The 24,168-nt window shown below is 36.8% G+C and overlaps 1 protein-coding gene and 2 long non-coding RNA genes across 5 annotated transcripts in view; all 3 read right to left on the bottom strand.

Moving 5' to 3' along the window:
* Positions 1 to 2,323: 2,323 nt before the first annotated feature.
* Positions 2,324 to 5,155, bottom strand: LOC149053055 (uncharacterized). Its single transcript, XR_016188927.1, has 2 exons — positions 4,954 to 5,155; positions 2,324 to 3,895 (listed from the first exon to the last, which is right to left on the bottom strand). It is a non-coding gene; the product is annotated as an uncharacterized LOC149053055 (long non-coding RNA).
* A 1,808-nt stretch (positions 5,156 to 6,963) lies between these two features.
* On the bottom strand, positions 6,964 to 8,522 carry LOC149053056 (uncharacterized). Of its 3 annotated transcripts, none has more exons than XR_016188852.1 (2): positions 8,074 to 8,485; positions 6,964 to 7,249 (listed from the first exon to the last, which is right to left on the bottom strand). It is a non-coding gene; the product is annotated as an uncharacterized LOC149053056 (long non-coding RNA). The 3 variants fall into 3 exon arrangements; XR_016188855.1 differs by lacking the exon at positions 6,964 to 7,249 and adding an exon at positions 7,257 to 7,599 and having other exon boundaries at positions 8,074 to 8,522; XR_016188854.1 differs by lacking the exon at positions 6,964 to 7,249 and adding an exon at positions 7,257 to 7,940 and having other exon boundaries at positions 8,074 to 8,522.
* Positions 8,523 to 8,870: 348 nt separating this feature from the next.
* The window catches only part of LOC149053057 (uncharacterized), a 252,015-nt gene continuing 236,717 nt past the window's right edge, over positions 8,871 to 24,168 (bottom strand). Inside the window, exons 11-20 of the mRNA XM_089213041.1 lie at positions 23,685 to 23,908; positions 22,331 to 22,623; positions 21,753 to 22,091; positions 21,232 to 21,361; positions 20,484 to 20,523; positions 18,903 to 19,010; positions 18,421 to 18,528; positions 14,404 to 17,925; positions 11,259 to 11,325; positions 8,871 to 9,465 (exon numbers count right to left, since the gene is read on the bottom strand). Of these exons, the coding sequence (XP_089069167.1) occupies positions 17,621 to 17,925; positions 18,421 to 18,528; positions 18,903 to 19,010; positions 20,484 to 20,523; positions 21,232 to 21,361; positions 21,753 to 22,091; positions 22,331 to 22,623; positions 23,685 to 23,908 (1,547 nt within the window). The 3' untranslated portion in view covers positions 8,871 to 9,465; positions 11,259 to 11,325; positions 14,404 to 17,620. The remainder of the gene's footprint in view (positions 9,466 to 11,258; positions 11,326 to 14,403; positions 17,926 to 18,420; positions 18,529 to 18,902; positions 19,011 to 20,483; positions 20,524 to 21,231; positions 21,362 to 21,752; positions 22,092 to 22,330; positions 22,624 to 23,684; positions 23,909 to 24,168) is intronic.

Raw genomic sequence — 24,168 nt, forward strand, 5'->3', positions numbered from 1 at the left:
TGTTCGTCAATCAAACTAAAACTTCAAACGACCAGCGTTCCTTTACAAAACTCTTCATCTAATTCGAATATTTAGGAAAACTGTTGAAACTAGAGCAAATCCAGTGTTCAAATTCCCTGTTTGAGATACGAAATCGAACCAGCGTGTTCACCACAGAATTGAACGAGCGTGTTCATCAATCGAACTAGCGTAAAAAATTGAAAGTTCCTCGATCGAAGTAGCTTGTTTCCTCTCACTTTGCTCAGAATATACAGTGGTCGAGAGGCCAATAGCACTAGCGTGTTATACAGTGGTAGAGAGATCAATAGAACCAGCGGGTTCGCTACTGATTTGAACCAGCGAGTTCAGCAATCAATAGAACCAGCGTGTTCATCAATCAAACTGAAACTTCAATCGGCCAGCGTGCCTTTACAAAACTCTTCATCTAATTCGAATATTGAGGAAAACTGTTGAAACTAGAGCAAATCCAGTGTTCAAATTCAGTGTTCGAGCCACGAAATCGAACCAGCGTGTTCACCACAGAATTGAACGAGCGTGTTCATCAATCGAACCAGCGTATCGAACTGAGAGTTCATGAATCGAAGTAGCTTGTTCCCTCTCACTTTCACTTTGCACTGAAAGTTTGATTGAGCAGCGTTGACGGACTACTCCCCTCCAAACAGCGTATTCACAAACGGAATCAAAGCAGTTTGTATATTTCTCGCACTTATCAATCACGGTGTGTTTTTGGTACGCAGTACTCACAATATTTTTACTGAAATTACATCATTACAATGTAAATACTGGGGTTAGTACAAAGTTTTCCTACGGATGCTCAAGTTTATATTATTTTTCATTTAACAAGAACATAATACGTATTATGAAATATAGCGGAAAATATTTACAAAGGAGAATTCCCCATGCCTCACACGGAAGCTTTAATCCTTACATTATAACAAATAAAGAAGCGCATATTGTAAATGGAAACATAAGTGTCGGTTACATTAAGAAGAATGAGGCCACCTCTTCCAATCAACAGTTGCAAGAGACGAATAACAATCGAAGACATTTTATGAATTACTGCTTAACACACTCGGGCAGGTTTTCTTGTCCAGTTGACTCTTTTCTCTTTTTGGACGTTGAACTCAAAGGGAGACGTGTTATTGTGGCTGGCTTGTATCGCCCTCCCAAATCTCTTGTAAACACGTATCAATTTCAACTGGAAGAGGAGATTAATCACTTTTGTAACTGGGCTTCACTGCAGGGAGATGCATTTGTGTTATTAGGGGATTTAAGCCTCCACCATTCTCGAATCCTCAATATATCTTTGCATTGTAACGCAATGATCTTTGTTTACACGGTTTTCTCCAGCTTGTATCTGATATGTTTTTTGCCTCGGAACGAAAATACCTCACAACCTACTAAATATGACCGGTAGTTTTTTTGACTGAGTGAAATTATAGATATGTGGAAATAATTTCCATAGGTTTCCTTTTGTCAGAAAATTATTTTCGTCCGCTTCTGATCAATCCAGCCGCCAATGTTTACATAAGATGAAAATCGATAAGATTTTACGTATTCCTATTGACTAGCTTTGCAATTTGTCCATGCAATGAAAAAGAAACACAGCTGGGTTTTCACCATGGTATGCCATACACATACCAAGGAAGAAGGGAAAATTCCAAGCTGCGAGCGACCGGGGGCAGAGGGAATTTCCACCCTCAGAGGTCGAAAAAATCGATTTTGCTTTATTTGACTAAACTGAATTCAAACATTCAACATAACGTTTCCATAAAACAATCCAGAAATCTTTAAAAGCAACCGATTTATTTCGAAAAACGTATTTTTAAATGAAAGTTAATAAATTAGGAAGGTGTCATAATCTCGGAGCTGGGCGCATCCCCTGGGCGAGTTTCGCGGCAACCGCTCACGTTGAGGCTCGATTTTCAATTAAATGTAATCCCATATCTTGTTTACATCGCGCACTTTAAAAAAATCACTCGTAGAAGCTCTTTGCTTGTGGAAAAATCTTTGCCAACGGAAAAATCAAGAACGGAAAAAAGTCCTTAGTAAAAAAAAAAAAGAGAAAAAAGAAAAAAATGGCCCAAAGAGGAAAGAAAGAGTACCATTCTGTAAAGAAAAGAAAACTTTCCTTTGTAAAAGAGACATGTAATGACGGAGCTCCACGCTGGCGTCCATATTTCGAACAAAGAAGTCGCCGTCCAACCAAACTTTGCCATACATAATGTTAAAAACTTTATTTTTATATGTAGCCATAAACTGCTTTTAAAAAAATACTGTATTTTACGATAGAAGCAAGCAAATAATCGTAGAGATCTGCAGATTATTTTGAAATTTTTATTTAGCAGAAAGCATGAACAACGCGCTTGAATAATTCCTACGGAGAGTCTACGGGTCACGCAACAGATGTTAGTTTGGCGGAGTTCTGCATGGAAATGTTCGATGGCGGTAAGTGACAACATCAACACTATTTTAATGTTATTTTCGGGATAGTAGCACAGTTTCTAGTTTGATGGAGCTATTGATATTTGCTCTCGAGCGAGAGCGCAGAATTTCTCGTCTGTAAAAGCCGAAGTTGTAGCACACTGGAACTTGTGATAATGTCAACCAAAACGCAGCGTGTGACTTTAAAATCCCCTGAAATGAGCAGTAATGACGACAAACGATCAAATTATAGACTAATGAATGTTTTGTACTGTACAAAAGCCATATTTTCTGATTTCAGCAAATCTCCAGAGTAATAAACGACAGAAAAAAGAAACGCTACGATTTTCCCATTAATTTTTCGCCTACACGCATCACTGTAGGCGTGAAATTCTCCATTCCTACGAAAAATCTTGAAAGTTCTTCAAATTTTTTAGCTTTCTTGATCAATCATCTTGTAAAGAGAGCTAAAAAAATGTAGGTTTATTTAGTTAAGTGACCGCCAAGATCCAGAATTGCGTGACTGGTGTAGTTGAGAGAAGCTTGTCACAGTCGCAAATTTTAAAAGGCATTTAACACAAAAATACGGTAGTGCCTGAAGATTTTTTTGATGGTTTTCAGGGATGAAATGATGGATTATAAGGAGAAATTAAGATTAGTGTTGTAGCTTTCTGGCAAGGGGAGATATTTGACCCCAACGTTGTTAATATTTGGATGAATCGAAAAGAAAGGTCTAAGAACACAGTCGTTTATTTGCCTCTGTTGATTGATAAGCCGTCTATCAAATTGACTGATACTTGCGTCGGACATTTACTAAGGATGTAATAATAGGTGTGCAAACCCTCAGAGTAATTGAGTAAATACCATGGCAGTGAAAGCTTCATACATCTCACATACTTTGAAGTGATTTCCCTGGTGAAAACCAAGAAAAACCGGGGGGTTGTCTATCTCCCCCCGGAAAAAACCAAAAACAGAAACTAATTTGTCTTTCTGAGTTTTGGGGTAGATCCTTTAAACTGGCCAAATTTCATTGAAATCGGTGAGATGGTATGTAGCACGACTGCCTAGTGCTCTCGTGGACACACTCTTAAGCTTTTTTCCTGTTCCTGGCTAGTGATACATCTCTTTAAGCAAAATGAGGTGAAAATATCCACCAAAAGATGGCAGACTAGCCCGCAGTTTTATTTTTCCGGTTAAGCTCTAACTAACAGCTCTGAAAGCCACGCAATATTTTCAGCACGATTAAGTTTCATGTTTCTCCATGGTCGTGTCGTTGTACTAATTTTACTTTCAAACAAAATTTAAGGTCATGATCAATATTTACAGTAAACTTGCAATATGTGGTAGCTCCACTCTAAGCATGAAATATTTTATTGTAGAATAGTGCTAATGTTCATATTCAGTGTTTTCAAACCTGTAGAGCCGTCTTGTTCGCGATTTTGATCTGTCTTGCCTGGAGGAACCTCCACAGCTAAAAAAAAACACAAAGGAAAATATCATTTGTCTTCCTCGAGCGCTTCAGCGATCAGTTCATTTTCCAAACTTATCGGTTGAAGCTCAAGTTAAACGAGACTCAATACAAAAGAAAAAAATCGGTGGTTTCTTTAACACCTTAATCTCTTATAAGCTTCATTCCGTGATAATTTATGTCTTGCATGACAATGTTAAGTTCAAATTAGAGAATTTAGCTGCGGCTCAATTTGAATAGACGTTTGGTATAAAGGGAAATTCCTATTTGAAAGCGACCTGGGGCAGAGGTAGTTTTTCTTCTCTTGAAAATGAAACTCATGACTTTGATCACATAATCAATATTCCAGAGACAGAAAGAGGGATGCCCTCTCGATTGTGGTGTTTTGGGAGTTTTACGCGGCTTCTTTGGTTGTATTTACCCATTGCTATAACCGTAACCATGATGAAATATTTTTAAAACTGAGTGAATGCGTAAACTTCAATGCGAGTCAATGTGACTGTCTAAATGATCAAATCAAAACACGAACTTCTACACAATGTGAAACACACTTAGCTGCGTTAGACATGATTAACAGCCGATAAGAGAGATCGAGATTAAAGCGGAAGATTTATAAAGACAAGCAACCTTCGGAAATATTACAACCACTTGATCAATTACACGGCTTTCTTCTTTGAGTTCACGACTCTCTTAGTTTGTTCTGAAAATGGTTCACATGCGAGCATCGTGAGTCCCGAACCGAATTTTCCAAAAGTACTTCTCTTCCAAATGTTTTGACAATAGCTTAAGTGTTCTGAAGTTTCTTATCGACATTTCCGAGAAAACAAAAGCTAACGACCCCGCGCTCGAATGTTTATCCAACGTCCCGGACCCTTAAGTTATATTCAGATTCTATTAACCTTGGTCTTGCTTCACTTTTGCTATTTAACAGAATCACATACGACTGTATACACGATGATAGTTGTACTGAAGCAGGTTATTTGAGGCATATTTACAACTCGGGGCATTACAAACAACGACTGTTATCAAAACATCTTCTAAATCGCTTCACCTAGTCTTACCTGGAACACAGAGGTTAGGATTCAACCAATCTGTTACTCAAATCTCGTGGGAAGATTCACCTACAGCTAAAGTTCCTTTCCTTCGGCAGAGGTGTGAAACTAAACGATTTACAGATAACTGCAGAGCACTTTTACAAACGAGAAATTTGACGAGACGAGAGGCGGGAGGTCGATTAATCGTTTCGCTTGGCTCCTGAAATTTGAGTATGTAATCGTGACATTCGCACAATTAAAATAATCACATGACCTTGACAACGGAAATCAAATTTCGCAACTGTCACGCGACTACTTGTCGAGGTCTTTGCCTTACTTTGTGGTTACGTTCCTCGAACCCCTATATTTATTCAGTGGGTAAATTTGATTCCTGTGTTATCTTGGTTAGATCGTTGCCATTTTCATGATTGTCCGAAGGTAAGTTAAACCGACAAATTTTCCCACAATAAGAAACCTGTTTGCGACTCTGAGTCAGTGGATTAGAGACAAGAGAAGAACCGGGCGAGTTAAAGTTCCTGATCCCACGGCAACTTTTTCGCTCATTTCCATTAACCAAGAGCATGAAGAAAATTAAGGCCAACATCAGCCCTGCCCCCCTCCCCACCATTAAAAATAAATGGCGCATTTTGGGTAATTCCGCCCTTTTCTTGTTTTTGAGTTCTTCGCTAAATGCCTGACTGAGCCCACAGGCAGCCCAGGCTCGCACAGTTAGCCTTCATAACTATGCAAATATGATTATTACTTTAGCCGACGAGCGAAATACGAGGAATAAACTGTTGCATACTTAACCCAGAAATTTGAAATACTTTTGAACAAAGAACTTTACTTGCCTCTATATTGTTTACTCGTTTGAATTTTGAGAGTTTTTTTAAAGCTGATTTACGGCCGCATAAGTAGTTTTCAGTTCCCTCTCTTGCCTCTCTCAACAGCGAGCTAATCAGCCGCAAAGTAACCTTGAAAATTCGAAAAAAAGCTGTGTTATCTTTTTTTTTTTTTTAATAAAAACGGAATCAAACTTTCAAGTTGAGAATGTCACTATTCCAATTCTTGAAGTTCCACAAAACAAATATGCCGAAACCTAACGATTACAAGCTCAGTGATTATGCAACTTCATAAGAGGTTTAGGAAGAGGTTTTAAACGGAGGGGCCTATATCCGAGGGGGCTTATAAACGGAGGGACCTATGTCTGAGGGGGTCTATAAACGCAGGGGCTTATATCCGAGGGGACTTGTGAAAGTAATAAGCGAAAGATGCTGAGCGCTGATCAAATACGTTTTGCAATTATTTGATTTTAATTAAGCTTCAAAACGTCAAAATAACTCAAACTCGTTTCAATACATTTGAAACAGAATTAAAGGGCATGTAAACCCAAAAAACGTTCATTTTCTTTTCACATAGATGTTTTGTAAATATATCAAGTACACCAAAGGTACCATTCGTTTATTCTCAAAAGTCCATTTTCACTTTGTAAAAGCTCTTCCAAATTCGAAACATTCGCCATCTTGAGTGGCGCCATCTTTCCTGTGACGTCACGGGTGGACCCTCCAAAGTCTCGTTTTATAATCGCGTGAGACACGAAGGAGTCTTTCGTTGTTTGCTGGTCTCTTCATGATTTTTTTACTTACAGTTTGCTTCAATATATTCAATTTTTTCGTAATGGTGAAGCGTTGTGTCGTCCAGTTTTGTACTGATTCAAACAAAACTGGGCATACAATGCAAATATTTCCAAATGACGCAAATTTGAAGCGACAATTTGTGAAATTTGTTCAAGTGAAAATAGCCGATTTCGTCGAGCCGTTCGAACGTTCTGTTGTTTGTAGCAGTCATTTTTCTTCCTGGTGCTGTACCGACGATTCAGGCCTCACCAGAAGCAAATTATTCGGAAGTATAAAAACGACCCATACAGTCGGCAGACGACGAGTATTCGGAAGTGGCCGACCGAACTGAGAAAGAAGTTGAGCTCTTCAAACGTTAGAGGTCAACAGAGAAAGTACAAAATCGATTTACATGAAAACGTTTTGTTAATTAAACAACAATAGCTTTATTAGTTCCCTAAAAACATCTTTTTTCTCATCTAATGAAATATTATGGGGAAGCCAGTTGTTCGGGAGCCAGCGCTGAGCCCGTAAAAGACACTGACATGTCTGAGAGAGAAGAGAATTCGTTGATATCAGTGTGTAATAACGTGATCTGGAATTTTGTCGGTTCGATAAAAATAATTCTATACAGGATCCCATAATCAACCCTTATGTTCTATAAGAAAATCCAAGCCAGCCCCACTTGGGGCTTCCTTTGAGAAACCCTGCAGAGAAACAGCAGAAGAATTTGTGTCACGGTTTTTACAGCAGTGAAAATGCATTCAAAGGTTAGTAGGACAATATTCATCATTTTGAGTACAACTTAAAAGATCCTGATTTCAGCTTGCAAAGCTATCTTTTCAATATTTCAAATCGAAGCAAACACAAACAGGGTTGGATGATTATGAAGGGCACACAAGGAAATGTACATAATACAACTTTTTTATCGATGGAAATGCTTCTGAGATGAAGGATATTGTTTACCGCACAAGATAGCACAGCGACCCTAAAGTGTTTGCCGAGATATCCCCAACACCAACGAACAAGCTATCTGTAGGCAATTTAGCGAAATTTCCTGCCAGGAAAGAAGCGAAAAACAACTAGCTCTAGTACTGTATTATTAAATCAATGGCAGAAACAACTCAAGTAAATCGATCTCAAAATGTAACAAAACAGATGAAACAGAAAATATTTAGCTTAGTCGTTTCCGGTGTGATTATCTGTGCTTTGCTGCTGCCTGTACGCGTACTTGGCCGTCTTCAGCACTCAGAAATCGAGGCAAATTAACTGAAAACCTGGATGCTCAGTGATACAACTTATCTGGGTTTCAGGCCATTTTGCCACAATTGCCCGATTTCCGTACAACAAACACTTTCATGAGTTGTCGGCATTGGTTGACAAGTTCCACACTCGCACCTTTGATAATTTTATATAAAACACTTTCAGAAGCTCAAGTTAAAAAAAATTCTGTTGCATTCCTTTAGATTGTACCCTCGCCTTATTGCATTTTCATGTTAGATACAAATAAATCACAAAGTAAATTAAATACCAGTCTGAGTTTCCGAGACGGTCGCATCGCTGTCGACATGTTCTGTACTGTCTTCGTGCGGATCGCTTCGGTGAACCCTACGCGGCTCATATTGTTAAGGACGTGGCCTAGACTCTCCTGAAGATTCTGGATTATCCCCAGCGCTGTCATGTACTAAGCTTAAGGCATTCGAGTCGCTATCTTCTGAAAAAACATCTTCCGAACTACCGCTACTTACACGAACTCCCACACCAGTTCTACTGGGGAATATGTGTTGCGCAATATTTTGGTTCCACCGCTTACGTCACGACTTCTCGCTATTGTTTTTACCGGAAATGGAATTTCAGTTGAAAATGCCGATTTTCTCCTAAAATAAGTCGAATTGAACAAAACTAATTTCAAATTCGTTTTCTACGCCACTTTTTAAATAGTATAAGAAAAACATGTATTTTTGGGTTTACATGCCCTTTAAAACAAAAACAAAAAAAAACTAGCAACACGAGCAAAACTGTAAGATAACAAAACTGAGGTTGAGACTTCCCCCTTGAAGTTCATCTTTCTCCTAGTATTAAATATTTTTCTTTTACATTTTACAATTTCTTTTTGTCCAAAGGTAGATTGGCATATTTAACCTGGGGGGGGGGGGGTGGCGGCTCATATATGGGGGTTGGGGGCTTGTAAGCAGCAGTTTACAGTGTTTATATCTTTGCAGTATTTATATATTAACAGAGTGTTAATATAGAAGCTTGGGCTTCCTGTGGTGTGTTAGGGTATAACTGGATTATTGTACTCCTTTCTGTTACAAAAACCAACTGAGGTGAAATAAACCCTGGATATTTTTTGTTTATTAGATAATCTTTCCAAAAGCTTAGAAAAGGGAGCCACAATAGGATATAACAAATCCTTATCAGCATCACACAGTGCAACTGCCATTTTGACATCTCAGGGACAGAAGATGGGGACACTGAGGCAGAAATATTACAACTTGTGGATTTCAGATTACAGTTAGCAAGTGACATAATTAGAATGCACAGGTTCAATAACAAGCCATCAAACTAAGATAAAACTTGACTTTTTTATGATCATATGCCCAGTATTTTTAATGACTGATCTTTCTGTGCTTCATGGGTTCAACTGCCCAGCATTTTAGCTTCTATTTCAGTTTTCAATTATAATCTCATTATTTAAATGAAATGTACACAGGACACAACATACTCAGTATGCCATGTAAGTATCATATATTTTGTATTAGCAGTAATCTTTTAAGTTTCCACAAGCTCAAAAGTCTCCTCACTACATTTTCCATCCCAGACAAAAAGTGAGTGGGTCTCCTGTGGCATTTTTTGTCTCTGAACTTTGCTGTAACAGGTGTGGTTGTCTCTTTTCAAGTTTCTACAATTAAATTTTCTTTGCCTGCAACAAAAGTACATCATCAAACAAGAGGGAAACTTCAGAGAGATAAAAAATTAAATACATGACAATTTTTTTATTGATAAGAATCCCTATTTTACTTACAACTTGTCCCAGAGGAAAAAAAAGGCCAGGCACACCAGGTTTTCTACTAAACATTAACTTTCCCTGAACCTTTAACCTCAAATAGTGACAAGCAACTAATTTCTCCTTGCAATATTATCCATAAATTATCATTTTTATCACGAGACTGAATAGAGGACATGATCACTAACAAAAGAATGTCTTGATTGTTGAACAAATTTCTCTTGTCAGAACATTAGGAAATGCATAGAGAAAAGAATGGAGAATATGCATATGTATCAATGTTAGAATATAAAGGGCTAAAACAGACAATACCAAATGCATGTGTATGTATGAAGGATTCTATAATATCATTGTGCTTCTATGATTTCCTTAGCTGACAGTGTGTTCTTGCAGGAATTGGCACATGTGAGCACAGGCTGCAGATGGGAAATGTGTATAACAGCTTAACAGTTACATGAGCATCATCTTCCAAATATGATGAATTTTGTTTCGTTTTTTCAATTGCTAAATTCTATGAATCTAATTTAATTTCACATGTATTTGTAAGGGAAATCCCATGAGCTTCCCCGAACAACCTGCTTTAGTATAACTATCATCGTGTATGAAGTCGTATGTGATTCTGATAAATACCAAAAGTACATTTCTTAATTCAAATGCAAGAGTGATGTTTAGAAAGCATTGGTAATTGTACAAGCCACTGCAGAGCTTTTTGGGAACCTTTTGTAACAAATTATGAGAAACCATAAATTTTTAAATGCAACAGCTGTTTATGCATTCTTATGTATGATATGTTCTAAACAAAATCTCTTACAAATACTACTCTTTGTACATTCCTGGTGCACATTTCTCAAAACATTTTCAACCAGTTGGAAAATGCCTTAAGATAATTATAGGGCACGAAATTTTGCCTAATACAGGCACCAATGCAACTAAATTTTTCACTTTGGCGACCAAATCCTGAAAATTAGTTGCCAAATTGGCGACTGATTAATCTGCGACAAACTTCCTTGTTAAGTTTGTTTCCAAAATGCAGCACATGCATCTCAATCAATAACTAGACGCCATCTTGGATTTAGGTGAGCTTGAACATTGCATATCATACATTCTAGTGTTCCCTTTGTAGCACGTTAAAGATCTTTTCCCTAACTTAATTTCTAGAACGATGACAGTGTAAAAAAAAGATTTTGACTGTATTTGAAAATGGTGACCAACTTTTTTTGAATTGGCTACCACTTTGAAGAATTTAGGAGCCAAATGGCTATCAGAAAAAAAAATTTAATTTCACGCCCTAAATTATATTGTTTGATTTGATCATTCTTAGAAGGCAGAGGGTGATGGACACATCAAATTGTAATTTTTTTTTCTAACTACGAAAAAGTTTAGTGTTGTTAAGTTATCCCTAGAAGCTTTAATTTCAAGCCAGTGTGTAGTATGGAAAACCTGTAACTTCAGTTAATGAATTTCTGTAATTAAATTGTGCTTTATCTCTTGATGGCTAAAAATATTTTAAACATCTGTCACCAAGTACAAGATATACTACTGTCAAGCAACATGAAGTCTCCATCATCCCTGAGAGGACACTTTTGTGCCCCCCTTCGACTATCTTGTTATGATAATAATTGAGTTTGTGGTTTTAAATCTAACATGGTATCAAAGCTAATTAAACACAGAAAGAAAAGAGCACCTGATCATTTGACCAGGAAACTTACTGCTTGTCTCACAGGTATGTTTGGTAATGTTGTCTTTCTGGGATACACAGCATGCATAAAGAAGGGCCTGAAAAACAAATAAAATAAAAACCATAAAGGAAATAAAATATCTAGTAAAAAAACTCGACAAATTTTTGTTTCAGCATTAACACAATCTCATACATATTCTCAGCAATGTTAAAAACAAACTATGTCAGGTTTTTAGTTGAGTGGATCAACTCTCAGATCTCAGAACTTAAAAAGGATCAAGATTTCAGGTAGTTGGATAAGATGAGACAATTTGGGACAGATCTGAACACTATATCAATCATTTTACTTGTCCTACACAGTGCTATTTAAAACATTGATCGAGCCTAAAAACAATCTAATATTTCTTCGCTTTTCCATGACCCATGGTTTGTGATTTGCTTGAATACTAGCACTATAATCAACCAATCAGAGACAAAAATAGCAGTTTGGTCTCTTGTATTTTGCAGAGGTTTCTTTCTTTCTCTCTGTTTTTTTTCCTTCTTTTTTCATATTTTAAAATATTAATTAATTACAAAAGCACACATTACACTTACAATACATCAGCTACCTTGCTTTTATAAAAAATTATTCTTGATCTATAAATTCCTTTGTAATCCAACAAATACAATTATTTGCTTGTGGGCCATTGGTCTAAACCCATCACATGACGGAGTATCCCCTAGCTAAAACTGGGGGATATGCAAGAATATACCTCAAGTGATATTCCCCAATTTTCAAACCTTACATCTTATATGGAAAACGCTGTGTTTAAGATTTGATTCAAGATGAAGAGCATTGCTATAGAAGGAAAATGTTTCTTTTGTTCATAAAATCATTTCAGAGATCACACACCATAAACAGTAGTCTGTTGAAAAACATTTGAAGGATAATAAACATAAAAGAGGGAAGCTGTAATATAATTTATGAAATAAACCTGACAGGCATGAGCATTCTTTTCTCCAACAAAGGCATGGGTTGTCAAAGGCGACCAATTGGGTTGTCATCCATCATATACTGAGCCAAAAAAAATCAGAATTGCTGGCAACCAAAATTAGACAGCTCTTTAGGACAAATTAATTGGGTAATATCTTATCATCGGTATATATCAAGAAGTAGGTATGCAGGTGAAGGGGAAAATTATAGACTGAAGGGAACTGCAAGATGTTGGAGACTTGCTCAGCAAAGTTGATAAGCTGAACAAAACAACAGCATCATTGGTTCAAAAAAGATAAATGAAAGAGAAAAAAAGATGCAAATTTGGTGGTTTGTGGGAATCACAGTCCCAAAGGTGCTCATGATGGCCAAATATACTTTTAACAGTCCAAACAAAAACATGCTCTTTGATATGCATGTCCTTCCACACAAAATAAAAAAAAACTCAAGAATCGAAGCAAGGTAAACAATTGAAGCAGTTGCTAAAATAAATTACAAATAATAACTAACTTTAGAAATAGAAAACAAAATAAAGGAAAACAGAAGACACTAACAAATGTTGTACGAGATCCAGGGAGAAACAGCTGGTTAAAGACAATAGAGAATGATTTAAAGCGACGGAGAAAAATGATAAATAAATCAGAATGAGTAAAATTTACGGTAAAGAACTTACATGAATGATACAAAATAAGTAAATTAAGCCAAAAAAGTAACAGACAAACAAACAAACTGACCATATAGCTTTCTTTAAACCTTTTTACTTCCAAGATCTGATTGTTAGTTCTCCTCTCTTGCTGTTACATTTTTCCTGGTAAATTAGGGACAAGGATTCAGTGTTAGATCAAGATGACAACTTTGACATGATAAGTCTGAGTATTCTCATTTCCTGTTTGCTGGAAAATGTATATTTATTATATGGAGAAGTTGCATATTAATCACCTCTGGAAGTTTAAGGGTTAAAAAAACTCTTACAAAATTCTGCAAAGCCTAAAATATGGGAAACTTAGGAAAGAAAAAATTAATCTTATGAATTGTTAAATTTTTTTAATTAAAAAAAAATATATATGAAAGTAACAGACTTGAAAACAAAATAGCTTAATAAAAATGCAATGGAAAGAAAAAACTATATGAATTTAAAATAAATTATGTCAATGTGATTTTTGGCAGCAAGAAAGCATTTCATTCATTTCTTAAAAGTTTCCTTCTTTCTTTTAATTAAGTCACATAAGGGGGCAAAATTTCAGAAGAAGACACATATTAAACAGTTAAGTTACTCTCTGTAATCCTAAAGTGCAGTGGCAAACAAATCTTCTCAGAGATCACACCACCATAGTGCTTTAACAGCTGACATGTGACTACTCTTTAGTGTTACTCTTTTCACACCTTTATCACACTGCGACCATTTAATAAGTTGTAATCAAAAATGAAATATGACTTTGACTAAACTTTTTTTGTTTCATTTCAGTGGTGAGCCAAAGAATCCATTCTGCACTTAATTAATTTAACCACAAGTTGCATTATGCTGAAGGGTAAATTGAAACAAAATAAAGCAAAACAAGAAAAACAATAAATAAAAAAAACCTGAAGATAAATTTGTCCTGAAGAATTCATTTTAAGCAGCAACTACACATAACTGCTATTTTTCTATGGAGAAAAACATAAGTAAATCCTTAGCACTATGTAAGCTTAATTAGCCATTTAACTCCCAGAAGTGATTAACATGAAACTTCTCCTGATAATATCCTCACATTATCCAGCAAACAGGTAACAAGAATCTTGGAGCTTATCAGGGAAAAGTTGTTATGCTGATTTAACAACAAATTCTTACAACTAATTTACAAGAAATGTGTAGCAGCTAGAGGGGAGATTTAACAATTAGATCTTGGGGGTTAAAGGGTTAAAAAGAAACAAACCAAACCTCACGTGCCTTAGATGTCATTTTTTCATTCTAGGTTCAAAATAACATTCCTGTTGAGTAATTTGTCACGATTAAGATTAATACGAGCAATTGCTCAGAAAAAGAAATGTAAGCATAAACTGGAACAATCCCTAGCTACAATCCCTAGCAGCAACGTGTACCGGCATCTAAATAACCAAGTCTTGAACAATCTTGAAGCTGACTTTGTTGAAACGTACATATCCTTGTGTTCACTACACGCACTACTTCAGCGTACTGAACACGATGAGTCGACTAAAATCTTACCTCTATTTTGCGGTCAGCAAGAGGCTTCGCAAAACCTGAGATTCTTCTGTAATCTTTTCCCTTAGAGCTGATTGTTTCGGGTAAATTTTCATTTTCCTTTGTCCGCCATCTTTAACAGAGCACAATGTATCCCGAGTAATCTGAGTGGTTTCAACTTTGCTGGGAGCAACAAAGCGGAAGTGAATTGGGCTACAACCGGAAGTTGGGAATCACTTGTCTTTGTGATACGTACCAGCAAACAATCAAACAAACAGACCTTATGGCTTTCTTAGACACGCTTACAAAATTCTGCAAAAACCAAAATGTTGGAAACTTATGGACGAAAAATAATGTGAATGGTTGATTTTTTAAATTTTGCCAGTTGTCAATTAGTTGCGAAATTTATTCTTCTCACAGCAGAATTTCGCCTCTCCTAAAGGAAAACCGAAAAAAAAAAACTGAAACAAGGTTGCGGCAGATGGGAAACTTTTATTGAAAACATGGTTCATCGAATAATTGCCACGATTGCAGTAAACTTGGAGTGAATTGCTTGTGCGGCAAAAAACTTCTCAACCTGACTTCGTTTGCCCGGTTGTTAAATTTATTTTGTTGTTTTAAGTCCGTCTCAGTATTGGCCATCTGAGGCAAACCGCGCCCATTTCTTCTATTTCTGGTAATAACGCATCCTTGCCGCAACCATTTTTGCAACGATCTCAATCATTTTTGCAGTATAACCCTATTATCTTTGTACTTAATTCGGTTTCTCGGAGCCATTGTCTAAGATACTGGTCTTTATACTATACACGTTCTTGTATTCGCAAAAAAAACTGACATTTGAAAACAACGACTTGAGCGCTTGAGGCGACTTCAATGTTAACCCGGCTACGTTTTATCATTCCTTAGGGATTTTAGTTCTAATAGCCCAATTTAATTTTTGTGCACAGCCTGTGAATCAAATCTATGAAGTAAAATATTGTATCCTTCCTCGTACTAGTTTATAAGAATGAGTTTGCTAGTATCTGTATGGCTTTACACAATGATATTTTCTAGGCTCCAAAAACAGTCACTCTCCTCATTAACTTTTCCCTTAAATCTAATGGCTTGCTAAAATCCTCAGTCCCTCGCCCTGATAGCCCAGCCACATGAACTCGTCCGCAACAGGTGTGAGAAGCAAATGAGTGACAGAAGTAAGCGACCCTGTTCCCTTACACACCTTTCTTGATGCCGCTCGCTTAGTCTGAAGGTGGCTTATAAGACATGTGTTGTATATACTAACCGTTTTTCTATTTAGCCAGGGTATCTGCATAATTATTTCATAATGGCGTTCGTTAGAAAATGGTTGGGTTGAAATGTATTATAATGTTTTGCTAGCAGGTAACTGCATTAATGAAAAAATGTTTAAAAAAGTGTGCATTCAATGTATAACCTGAGTTGTTGCATCAAGTTGGCCAATTTTAACTAATACCCAAGCCTTTTAAAACCTCTTATGTTAAAATTTTGAGAGACTGAACCAGTGAAAGTGTTAGTAGATGGTCAAATGAATACTTTTTCAGATCAATAAAATGTATTGTTGGTTTTCATGGTAACCGTGATGTTGCCACAACTCCAGTTTCCAGGACAGAATTTCATAGAGGCTATCATATCAGACTTTTGAATCTCTTTCGTGGCTCAATAACAACATCGATGCAACTTTAAAACTAAATATAAAACTTCATTGATGTCTGGATCAGTTTATGTCATGCACGAAGATATTCTAGTTCAAGCTTGTCCTCGTTAAAATCTAACTTTCGCACCGTAAGAAACAGATGGTGGACAAATTTAGAATTTCAATGGCTAGAGTTGCCAAGATAGCAGACAGTTGGTTTAAAGAAATTTACACCAGTATGCAGTTAAAGCAGAGGTCTTTCCAGCCGGAGCAGTTGAAAGAGGAGAATTTAAACATCGACACGAGTTGAAAAGTGACTTTTCTTTTGAATTCTCTACGCTTATCAGAGGAGTTTGACACGTTAGAGAAAAACCGTTGAAGTAAACAGTCATAAATAGCGACATCAAGAGAAGATTCAAGAGATGCCAATACGATATTCTGGCATATTGCTTCACTGACTACTGATCTCGCGCGTAAACCCTTCAATCGACCGGTGATATCTAGATCTTAATTCGAAGTCATTTACCGTCGTTTCATTCAATCTAAACCGAAATTAACAAACACGCTACAAACAGTTATGGTAGTTAAGCCTGTGGAAGAGAAGTTGCGTATTTAATTTTTGTCGACCTTTCACACTTTTAAAGAACAATATGGCAGCTCAGTATCTACAAATTTTATTCTAAGGCCGTTACACGTTTTATGCTTATCCACCACACTGAGACAGGGGGAATCTCACTCTATGCAAAATTATGCTGTTACCTCAAGCTGACCACAAACGATAAAGTCAACTCAAACGGTGTCTAGCATCTAATTTTCCTTCCGCTGTCAACCTGAATTAAAAATTAAGAATACGAGAGCATAGTAACTGACCACCACCTAAAGAAGCTGTTGACTATTAAACTACATGTCTACAACTCCATGTCTGTTCCTTAAGAAATGCACTGAGAATAAAAACGAGAAAATCCATTCTAATTTCAAGCTGTGAGGTATGAAATAAGATGCTTGAGGGTGGTAATGTGCGTTACATTTTCTGGACAACAGAGCTGAATAACGAAATGCTACGTCACAGCTACGCGGTCAATCCGCGTTCGAGGTTAAAATTCAGCGAAATTTGCGGACAAAGATAGGGCTGGCATATAAAACAGAGGCATCTTGTTGTCGTTGTAGGCATTTTCCTGTTTCCAGTGCTTTTAAGACAAAAATTAAGTTGAAAATATTTAGAGGGTGTAAAAAGTTTTTGGATGTAGAGAAAAGCAGCAAGGAAACAACGCCCTGAAATCATAGCATAGAAAATCGAACGTGCACGTGACTCAAAATCCGTTTTCCTCGCCAAAGCCTAGCACATATGCAAACGTTATTCAGCTTTGTCCTTCTAAATATCTGAGTGAATTTCGACCTCAAGGCTCTTTAGCCAGCGGTTCTTGGATGCAAAAACACGAGTAAATATCTATTCTTTCCCCATCTTCAAGCGCAAGGAAAATGAATAACGTACTTACTAAGCGCGAATTCTCGATACAGACGCTCTTTGGCTTTGAATTACTCACAAAGACGTATGACGTAAGACAGAAAAGACTCAGTCTTTATAACATATCACTAAGCAAAGGCATTTCCTACAATCTTATCGCAACAAAACCGTTCTGCAAGAAGTTTGCATTGAACCTTTTTGTTACACAGGGCATCGTACAAAACTTTATATGTGGCATTTGAGCCTTCCTTTTGTTTCCAAGCGAGTAACATTTCAAAAGCCTTCTTTGCCAGCCTCCTTTTAGCTTCATCAAAGTTACTTATCGCAGCTTGATTGAATCCCAGGCGTCTTCCTAATTTCTCCCATTTTTCTCCAAGTTCCAGAGACAGATCTTCTAACTCGTCAGCTGATGGTCCATCAGCCTTAATCAAATCTGAGGATAATAATGGGAGGAGAAGGAAAAATTAGAAAGGTGCATCAGGGCTTTGGCGAATGGTGAACAGTTGTGGCGAAAGGCGACTTGTCTTTTGGGTATCAATCAATACCGAATCGTTGGCCTTGAAGACTGTCAGGCTTAAGCAAAGGGATATTTGCAGAAGCAGGAGAACCATTTTCCCACCTCTTAAAAAAAAAAAAAAAAACGCTTAGAAATTTTCCAGACTCATTAACAACGTCTCCTAGCTAGTCTCCAGCCGCTAATGCTGAAATAGGTGATAGTTGTTCAAGATGCATGGGTGTTGGATGAGTGATAGCGCCCTGTTTCAATTCGCACTTTAACGAGGTGTAAAGGATGTCCAAGTAATATAATGTCAGTCTTTCTGCATAAGCAAATATCATCATAGATAAACGTGTAACAACAATATGAAAACTTGATAATAATAAAAATAAAAAAGAAAATCCATTGCACCATTTTCAGTCTCGGTACTACCTGCAGATTGCCGTTTCCTCTTCCTAGGAACCACAACAGGGCTGCGTGACGATGATTCTACATTTGAATGCTTTACAGTTGAATGTTTCACACTTTGGGCCCAAATATCTGCATAATAATGGACTTAATAAGATGGCAGGGTTGAGCACTAACGCAGGTGTTATGGCGTATGACCTGAAAATCACCTTGAAAATGAAGGTCATTAACAACGTCTCCTAGCTAATCTCCAGCCGCTAATGTTGGAATAGGTGATAGTTGTTCAAGATACACAGGTGTTGAATTAGTGATAGCGCCCAGTTTTAATTCATTATTTTTTAAATAATATTCGAATTATAATGAGGAGTAAAGAATGTCTTATAAATATAGTCCCAGTCTTTCCGCAAGATACTTTACCATAGATAAACGTGTAACAGCAATATGCAAACTTGATAAAGCACAATAAAAAGGAAAATCCATCGCAACATTTTCAATGTTGGTACTACCTGCAGATTGCCGTTTCCTCTTCCTAGTAGCCGCAACAGGGCTGCATGACGACGATTCTACATTTGAATGCTCTACAGTTGAATGTTTCACACTTTGAGCGCAAATATCTGCATAATAAAGGAGTTAATGAGATGGCTAGATGGAGAACTAGCGCAAGTGTTATAGCGTATGGCCCAACAATCATCTTGAAAATGGAGGTCATTTAATGACGACTTCTAACCAGTCTCCAGTAACTAATGCTGGAATAGGTGATAGTTTTTCACGATACACGGGTGTTGGATTAGTGATAGCGCCCAGTTTTTATTCGTTATTTTTTATTTTGTTCACAATATAACTAGTTATAGAGGATGTCTAGTAAATATAATGTTATCAGTAATTGTTGTAAATATAAGCTGAATCATGCTGACTTGCATACCAGACAACTTTCGGGAACGCATTTATTAGGTAACACTTCTAAAATAGTTCCGGCACGCCGGCACGCAAGCTTCTGGAATGTTTCAGAACGCTTTGTGAATATATATATAGTGAAGCGATTCACGAAACAGGCTTGTCGGGAAATGTAGTTGCGTCCCTTTTTCCCTCTCATAATATTTATTCTGCTCTGCTTCAACGTATTGAGCACTGTTCCACGCGAAAATCGGCTTGCAGACTTCCTATATATATATATATATATATATATATATATATATATACATATATATATATATATACATACACACACGCATATATATATATACATATACCTATACATATATATATATATATATATATGTATATATATATATATATAAGTATAAAAACTCACTTATGTAGTAGTAGAGGTAGTTCTTGTTGTTGTCAGAGCGACGACTGTTTTGAAAGCTACACCGAGAGGGAGTTACTACGGAAGATTGCTCATTTCATGGTACTTTGGAGGCAGTGGTGAGCTAGTGTATAGACTGCGGTGGGCTTAATTAAGCTTATGAACGATAATGCTTTCAGAAGTCGCTCTTTGTTAAGAACATTGCTCGCTGTTTAGTAAATTAGTTGAGTTTGTGGGATTGTAGTGTTTTTCTGTCGGTTAGATTATACCGTAAAAACAATGCCAGTTTTTCTGCATGAAAAGAATTTCACCATAGATAAACGTATAACAGCAATATGCAAGCTTGATAAAAATGCAATAAAAAGGAAAATCCATCGCAACATTTTCAATCTCGGTACTAGTTGCAGATTGGCGTATCTTCTTCCTAGTAGCCACAACAAGGCTGCATGACGATGATTCTACATTTGAATGCTTTACAATTTAATGTTTCACACTTTTGGCTATCAAATTCCTTACTAGGAAAGACACACATACCTTGAAGGTCTACATCGAGTCTACTGATACGTCACAGACACTAAGCCATCACTCTCGAGTGTGATGGGGCATGCCCCGATATATAAACACATGAAGTAAGACAAATTATCATGACTTTGCGTTGAGAACTCGTTGCTCTGTCACTAAATACTACATTTGTTTGAATATTTTAGAACAAATGACGATTGGTCTAGTAAATTGTATTTATTCGAACAACACGAAACCAATAACAAAAACAACTTACCACCTCCTTCTTCATGATCAAAGGTGACAAGAAAGGGAACCTAAATGGAGGGAAAATTCGCAATATTACGGGCGCGTATCAAGTGAATAGAAATGAGGAAAAAAAGACTAAAAAAAACTAAATAATAAGAAAAAGGAAAAATAATTAAGAAAAAAGGCAGAGGCATAGAAAGTGACTTTAAAGCAACTGAAAAGTAAAAGTGGTACACTAAATCAAAAACTTGCAAGGTCCTGTATGTTCATGTACTATTTCCTGTGGGCAGGACGTTTCTTTACCTATTCGACGTGCCTCAGTCTTTTGTTTCCAGTGATTTGTCCTCAACAAGTTTCGTGCCGCCTTAAAATGACCGCATTATCTTACTCGGAAACTAGGTTTACCACTCCTAGGAGAAGGACACCTAGAAATGGATAACTCGCTAAAATGGCTCCTTTTCAATATAGTAAGTGGTCAGACAACAAGCAATGCACTTTGGAATTAAGGTGAGATATATTTATTGAGAATTTGACTGTCTTTTTACTTCCTAAGAGCGACGGTAATTATTTCCATAAAACCTCAAATTTTCGCCAAGACTCTTATTTCGCCAGATGATAATCTCATAACTGGAGATTGGGCTGCCTGTGGTTACAGCGCTATTAATCATTTTAGTTTACAGTCATCTACTTTAGCAAGGTTGGCATCAGTAACATATTAGCTCTGGGCTAAAAGTGCATTTAATTAGCAAATCCACAAACCGTAAAATGTCACCTACTTGAGACGCTAATACTATGACCACGTTGCACAAAAGTTCACGACTTTGGTCGAAAAACTTCAATTTTGGAACATTGTCACTTCCTAAGCAGACTTCACCACCTGTGTAAAAAACTTCGTTCTCGCGGAATCTGTAAAAAATGAAATGAATTTAAATGAGACAAACCCAACGTACACTTCACCAGCCGAGTCTTCGTCTAGAGAAGCATACGCTTTGAAATCTTTTCTTACAATCGAAAATGACAGCACATTTGATGAGAGCCCTACTGAATCTTTAAAAACGAGCATTTGAAGACAATCACGCCAAAACAAAACCAACATGTATACCTCCATGGCCCTATTGATCGATAAGAAGCTTAGAAAAGCAATGGCGAAAAATGCTTAATTAACAATTGAACAATGTACTATTTTACAATGGAATGAATGACTCATTGCTATATAAAACTAGCATGACCTATCTAAAAGTATTCAATTAAATCATGTGTACTGAATGGGCCAAAAATAAATTCTATCATATGATACCTCACAAATTGTAAGGCGTTTTTCTCGTCTGTGCCTTGGGGTATGATTGCCTCAGAGAGTGACACCAAAATTTTCTCTTCTTCACAGACTGGTTTATAAGAGGTGCCTCCGCCTTTGTAGGGCACAACAAACTCTGATATTTGCCGTTTTACATCATATTGCAGTCTTGGAGGATAGCAGAAAAGTTTGAGTCCAAAATGTCCAGGAACAGTAGTCTCACACAAGCACGTAAAAAATCGGGCATACTGAGGCCTAGACCTACTGCAAAGTTTTCTTACAAACTCAGTGAAGCCTGAAGCAGATTGTAAAAGTGATCTGATCAACTTGATTGGACGGAATCTACCAAAAAAAATAATAAAAATGGAAAAACCAATTAAAGTTCAAGCAACCCAACAGAAATGATTATCAGCCATTGCACAATAATCTTGAGTCTACCTATTCGGGTGATCATTTCAATTATTGAATCTATATTTAACTAACAGAAATACATGCTTGTCTGACTGTACACTATAATAGTGTTAAATTTCCTTTAGGTCTTGCGTTATATTTTTCAAATAAAGCCGACAATAAATACTTACTTAGAGAAATGCCTAACTTTGAATTGCACTTTCCCATCTACAAGACGTGGCGGTTCATCCAAGTGATCTGTAATGTCTTTCCAGTCATGTGGTTCAAATAGTGACTCACAGTATAATATCCTAAGTTCACCAGGACATAACTCTGCCAACTCTTGTGTTCCTTTACGGAGGGTGATAATAATGCTGATGGTTACAGGCGCGTTAAGAGTGACATTTTGAGAGCCTGAAATGTCAAGAACTGGACCGACAAGTCCTCCCTCTCCTTTTAGCTCACTGCTTGGGAATTCTTGTACCTGGATTTAAAAGCAAAAAAAAGTTATGTTGGACATGTTCAACTACTCCCAGCATAGAGTTCATTTGCTTTACATTGTGAAAAGTGAATTTCAGGATGAAATTTTAAAATTACCCAAAATTATAGTACACAATATAAATACCCTCTTAAAGTTTTATGTAGCAATATAAGCATTATTATGAACAAATGTATACATTGGACTTAATATAAAAGGTCTGATTGGTCAAAAGCACTCAATCAATTTCCAATAAAGTGTGAAGTTAACATAATAACCCAATATCTGCAGCAGATATTGCAGTTATCATGTCGAGTTCAACTTCTGCTTAGTTTCCAAGCCCTGACTGTTTGTGAAGTATTCAAACTTTTGCAAATTTAGAGAGAAGTGTCTTCTTTTGCAGTTTGTTTAATAGATGTATGATAAAATAATAATTTAATTTGGTTTTTGCATGATATCATAACTCATCAAACCTTTTGTATGTGTTATCTTCGTCTTCGGCCGATAACTTAGACTTTGGTTTTGCTAATTCATTATGATATCATGCTCAACTTCATCCACTAATTGCGTTAATTGAAAACTAACACAAACCGCAAAGCTAATTTACCTGACAGGAGTGATTTCAATTTGACATTTTTATTGAAGCAAAACAAAAACAAAAGTTCTGTTTGTTGCTTAAACTGAGTTTTCCAAAATCTAGTCTTTAAAAGAGAATTGCCAGGATCCATGAGTACATTTGGAGACAGTAGTACCAAAAATAGTTCAGGTTACGGAAACTATTGATTAGAACATTACTAAATGTATCTTCACACACATGTAAGCACATGCAACGCTGTTCTGTATTTAGCTTAAAGTTGTTAATTAATATCTCTCTTTCCATCAATTTTGCCACCGAGTTCATGGCGTGTATTGCAAGTAACTGAGGGTATAGGCTGTACTCATATAACACCTTTGTTTTGTCTTCTTGCTTTTGACAAGCCCCTCACACCAATCTCATAACTTTCAAAACTGGAAAATGAAAAAGTTGCAGGACTTACGCATGTATAGAATTTTATAGTTCCATGTACCTTGATTGTCAAAAAAAAATCTTGATAAACAGGAACACAACTCTGAGGAATTTGGACATTGACATCAGGGAAGTCAGGCACAGTACAGGTCAATTCCGGACCTATTGCAGTACTTCTTGAAAAGGTGAAAGACTTAGGACGCCAGATCGCAGCAAATGATGAAACTCTTAATTGCGCACCAACAGCTTGTGCAAATGGGAAAAGCCACTTGGGAACTGAAGTTTCTGCATAAAAAAAAATAATTGATTGGAATTACTTCCTTTAGCTGTGTTTTGAAGTCTTCAACTTGGTAATTAAGAAAAATTTATATTATAGTGATCATGACAAGCTAGCGCCGGAAAAATATCTTATGCAAATTTAATTTATGCATAGGTAATCCATGCCAAGGTTTGAACTTCTCGGTGGTATGGGGTGTTCGCTGAACATTCCAGCACATCCGATAGTTAATAAAGCTCCCCTCGACTAAAATGGAAAAAACCGCAAC

The sequence above is a fragment of the Pocillopora damicornis genome, chromosome 1 (genome assembly GCF_964200805.1).
Source record: "Pocillopora damicornis chromosome 1, jaPocDami1.2, whole genome shotgun sequence".
Lineage (NCBI taxonomy): Eukaryota > Metazoa > Cnidaria > Anthozoa > Scleractinia > Pocilloporidae > Pocillopora > Pocillopora damicornis.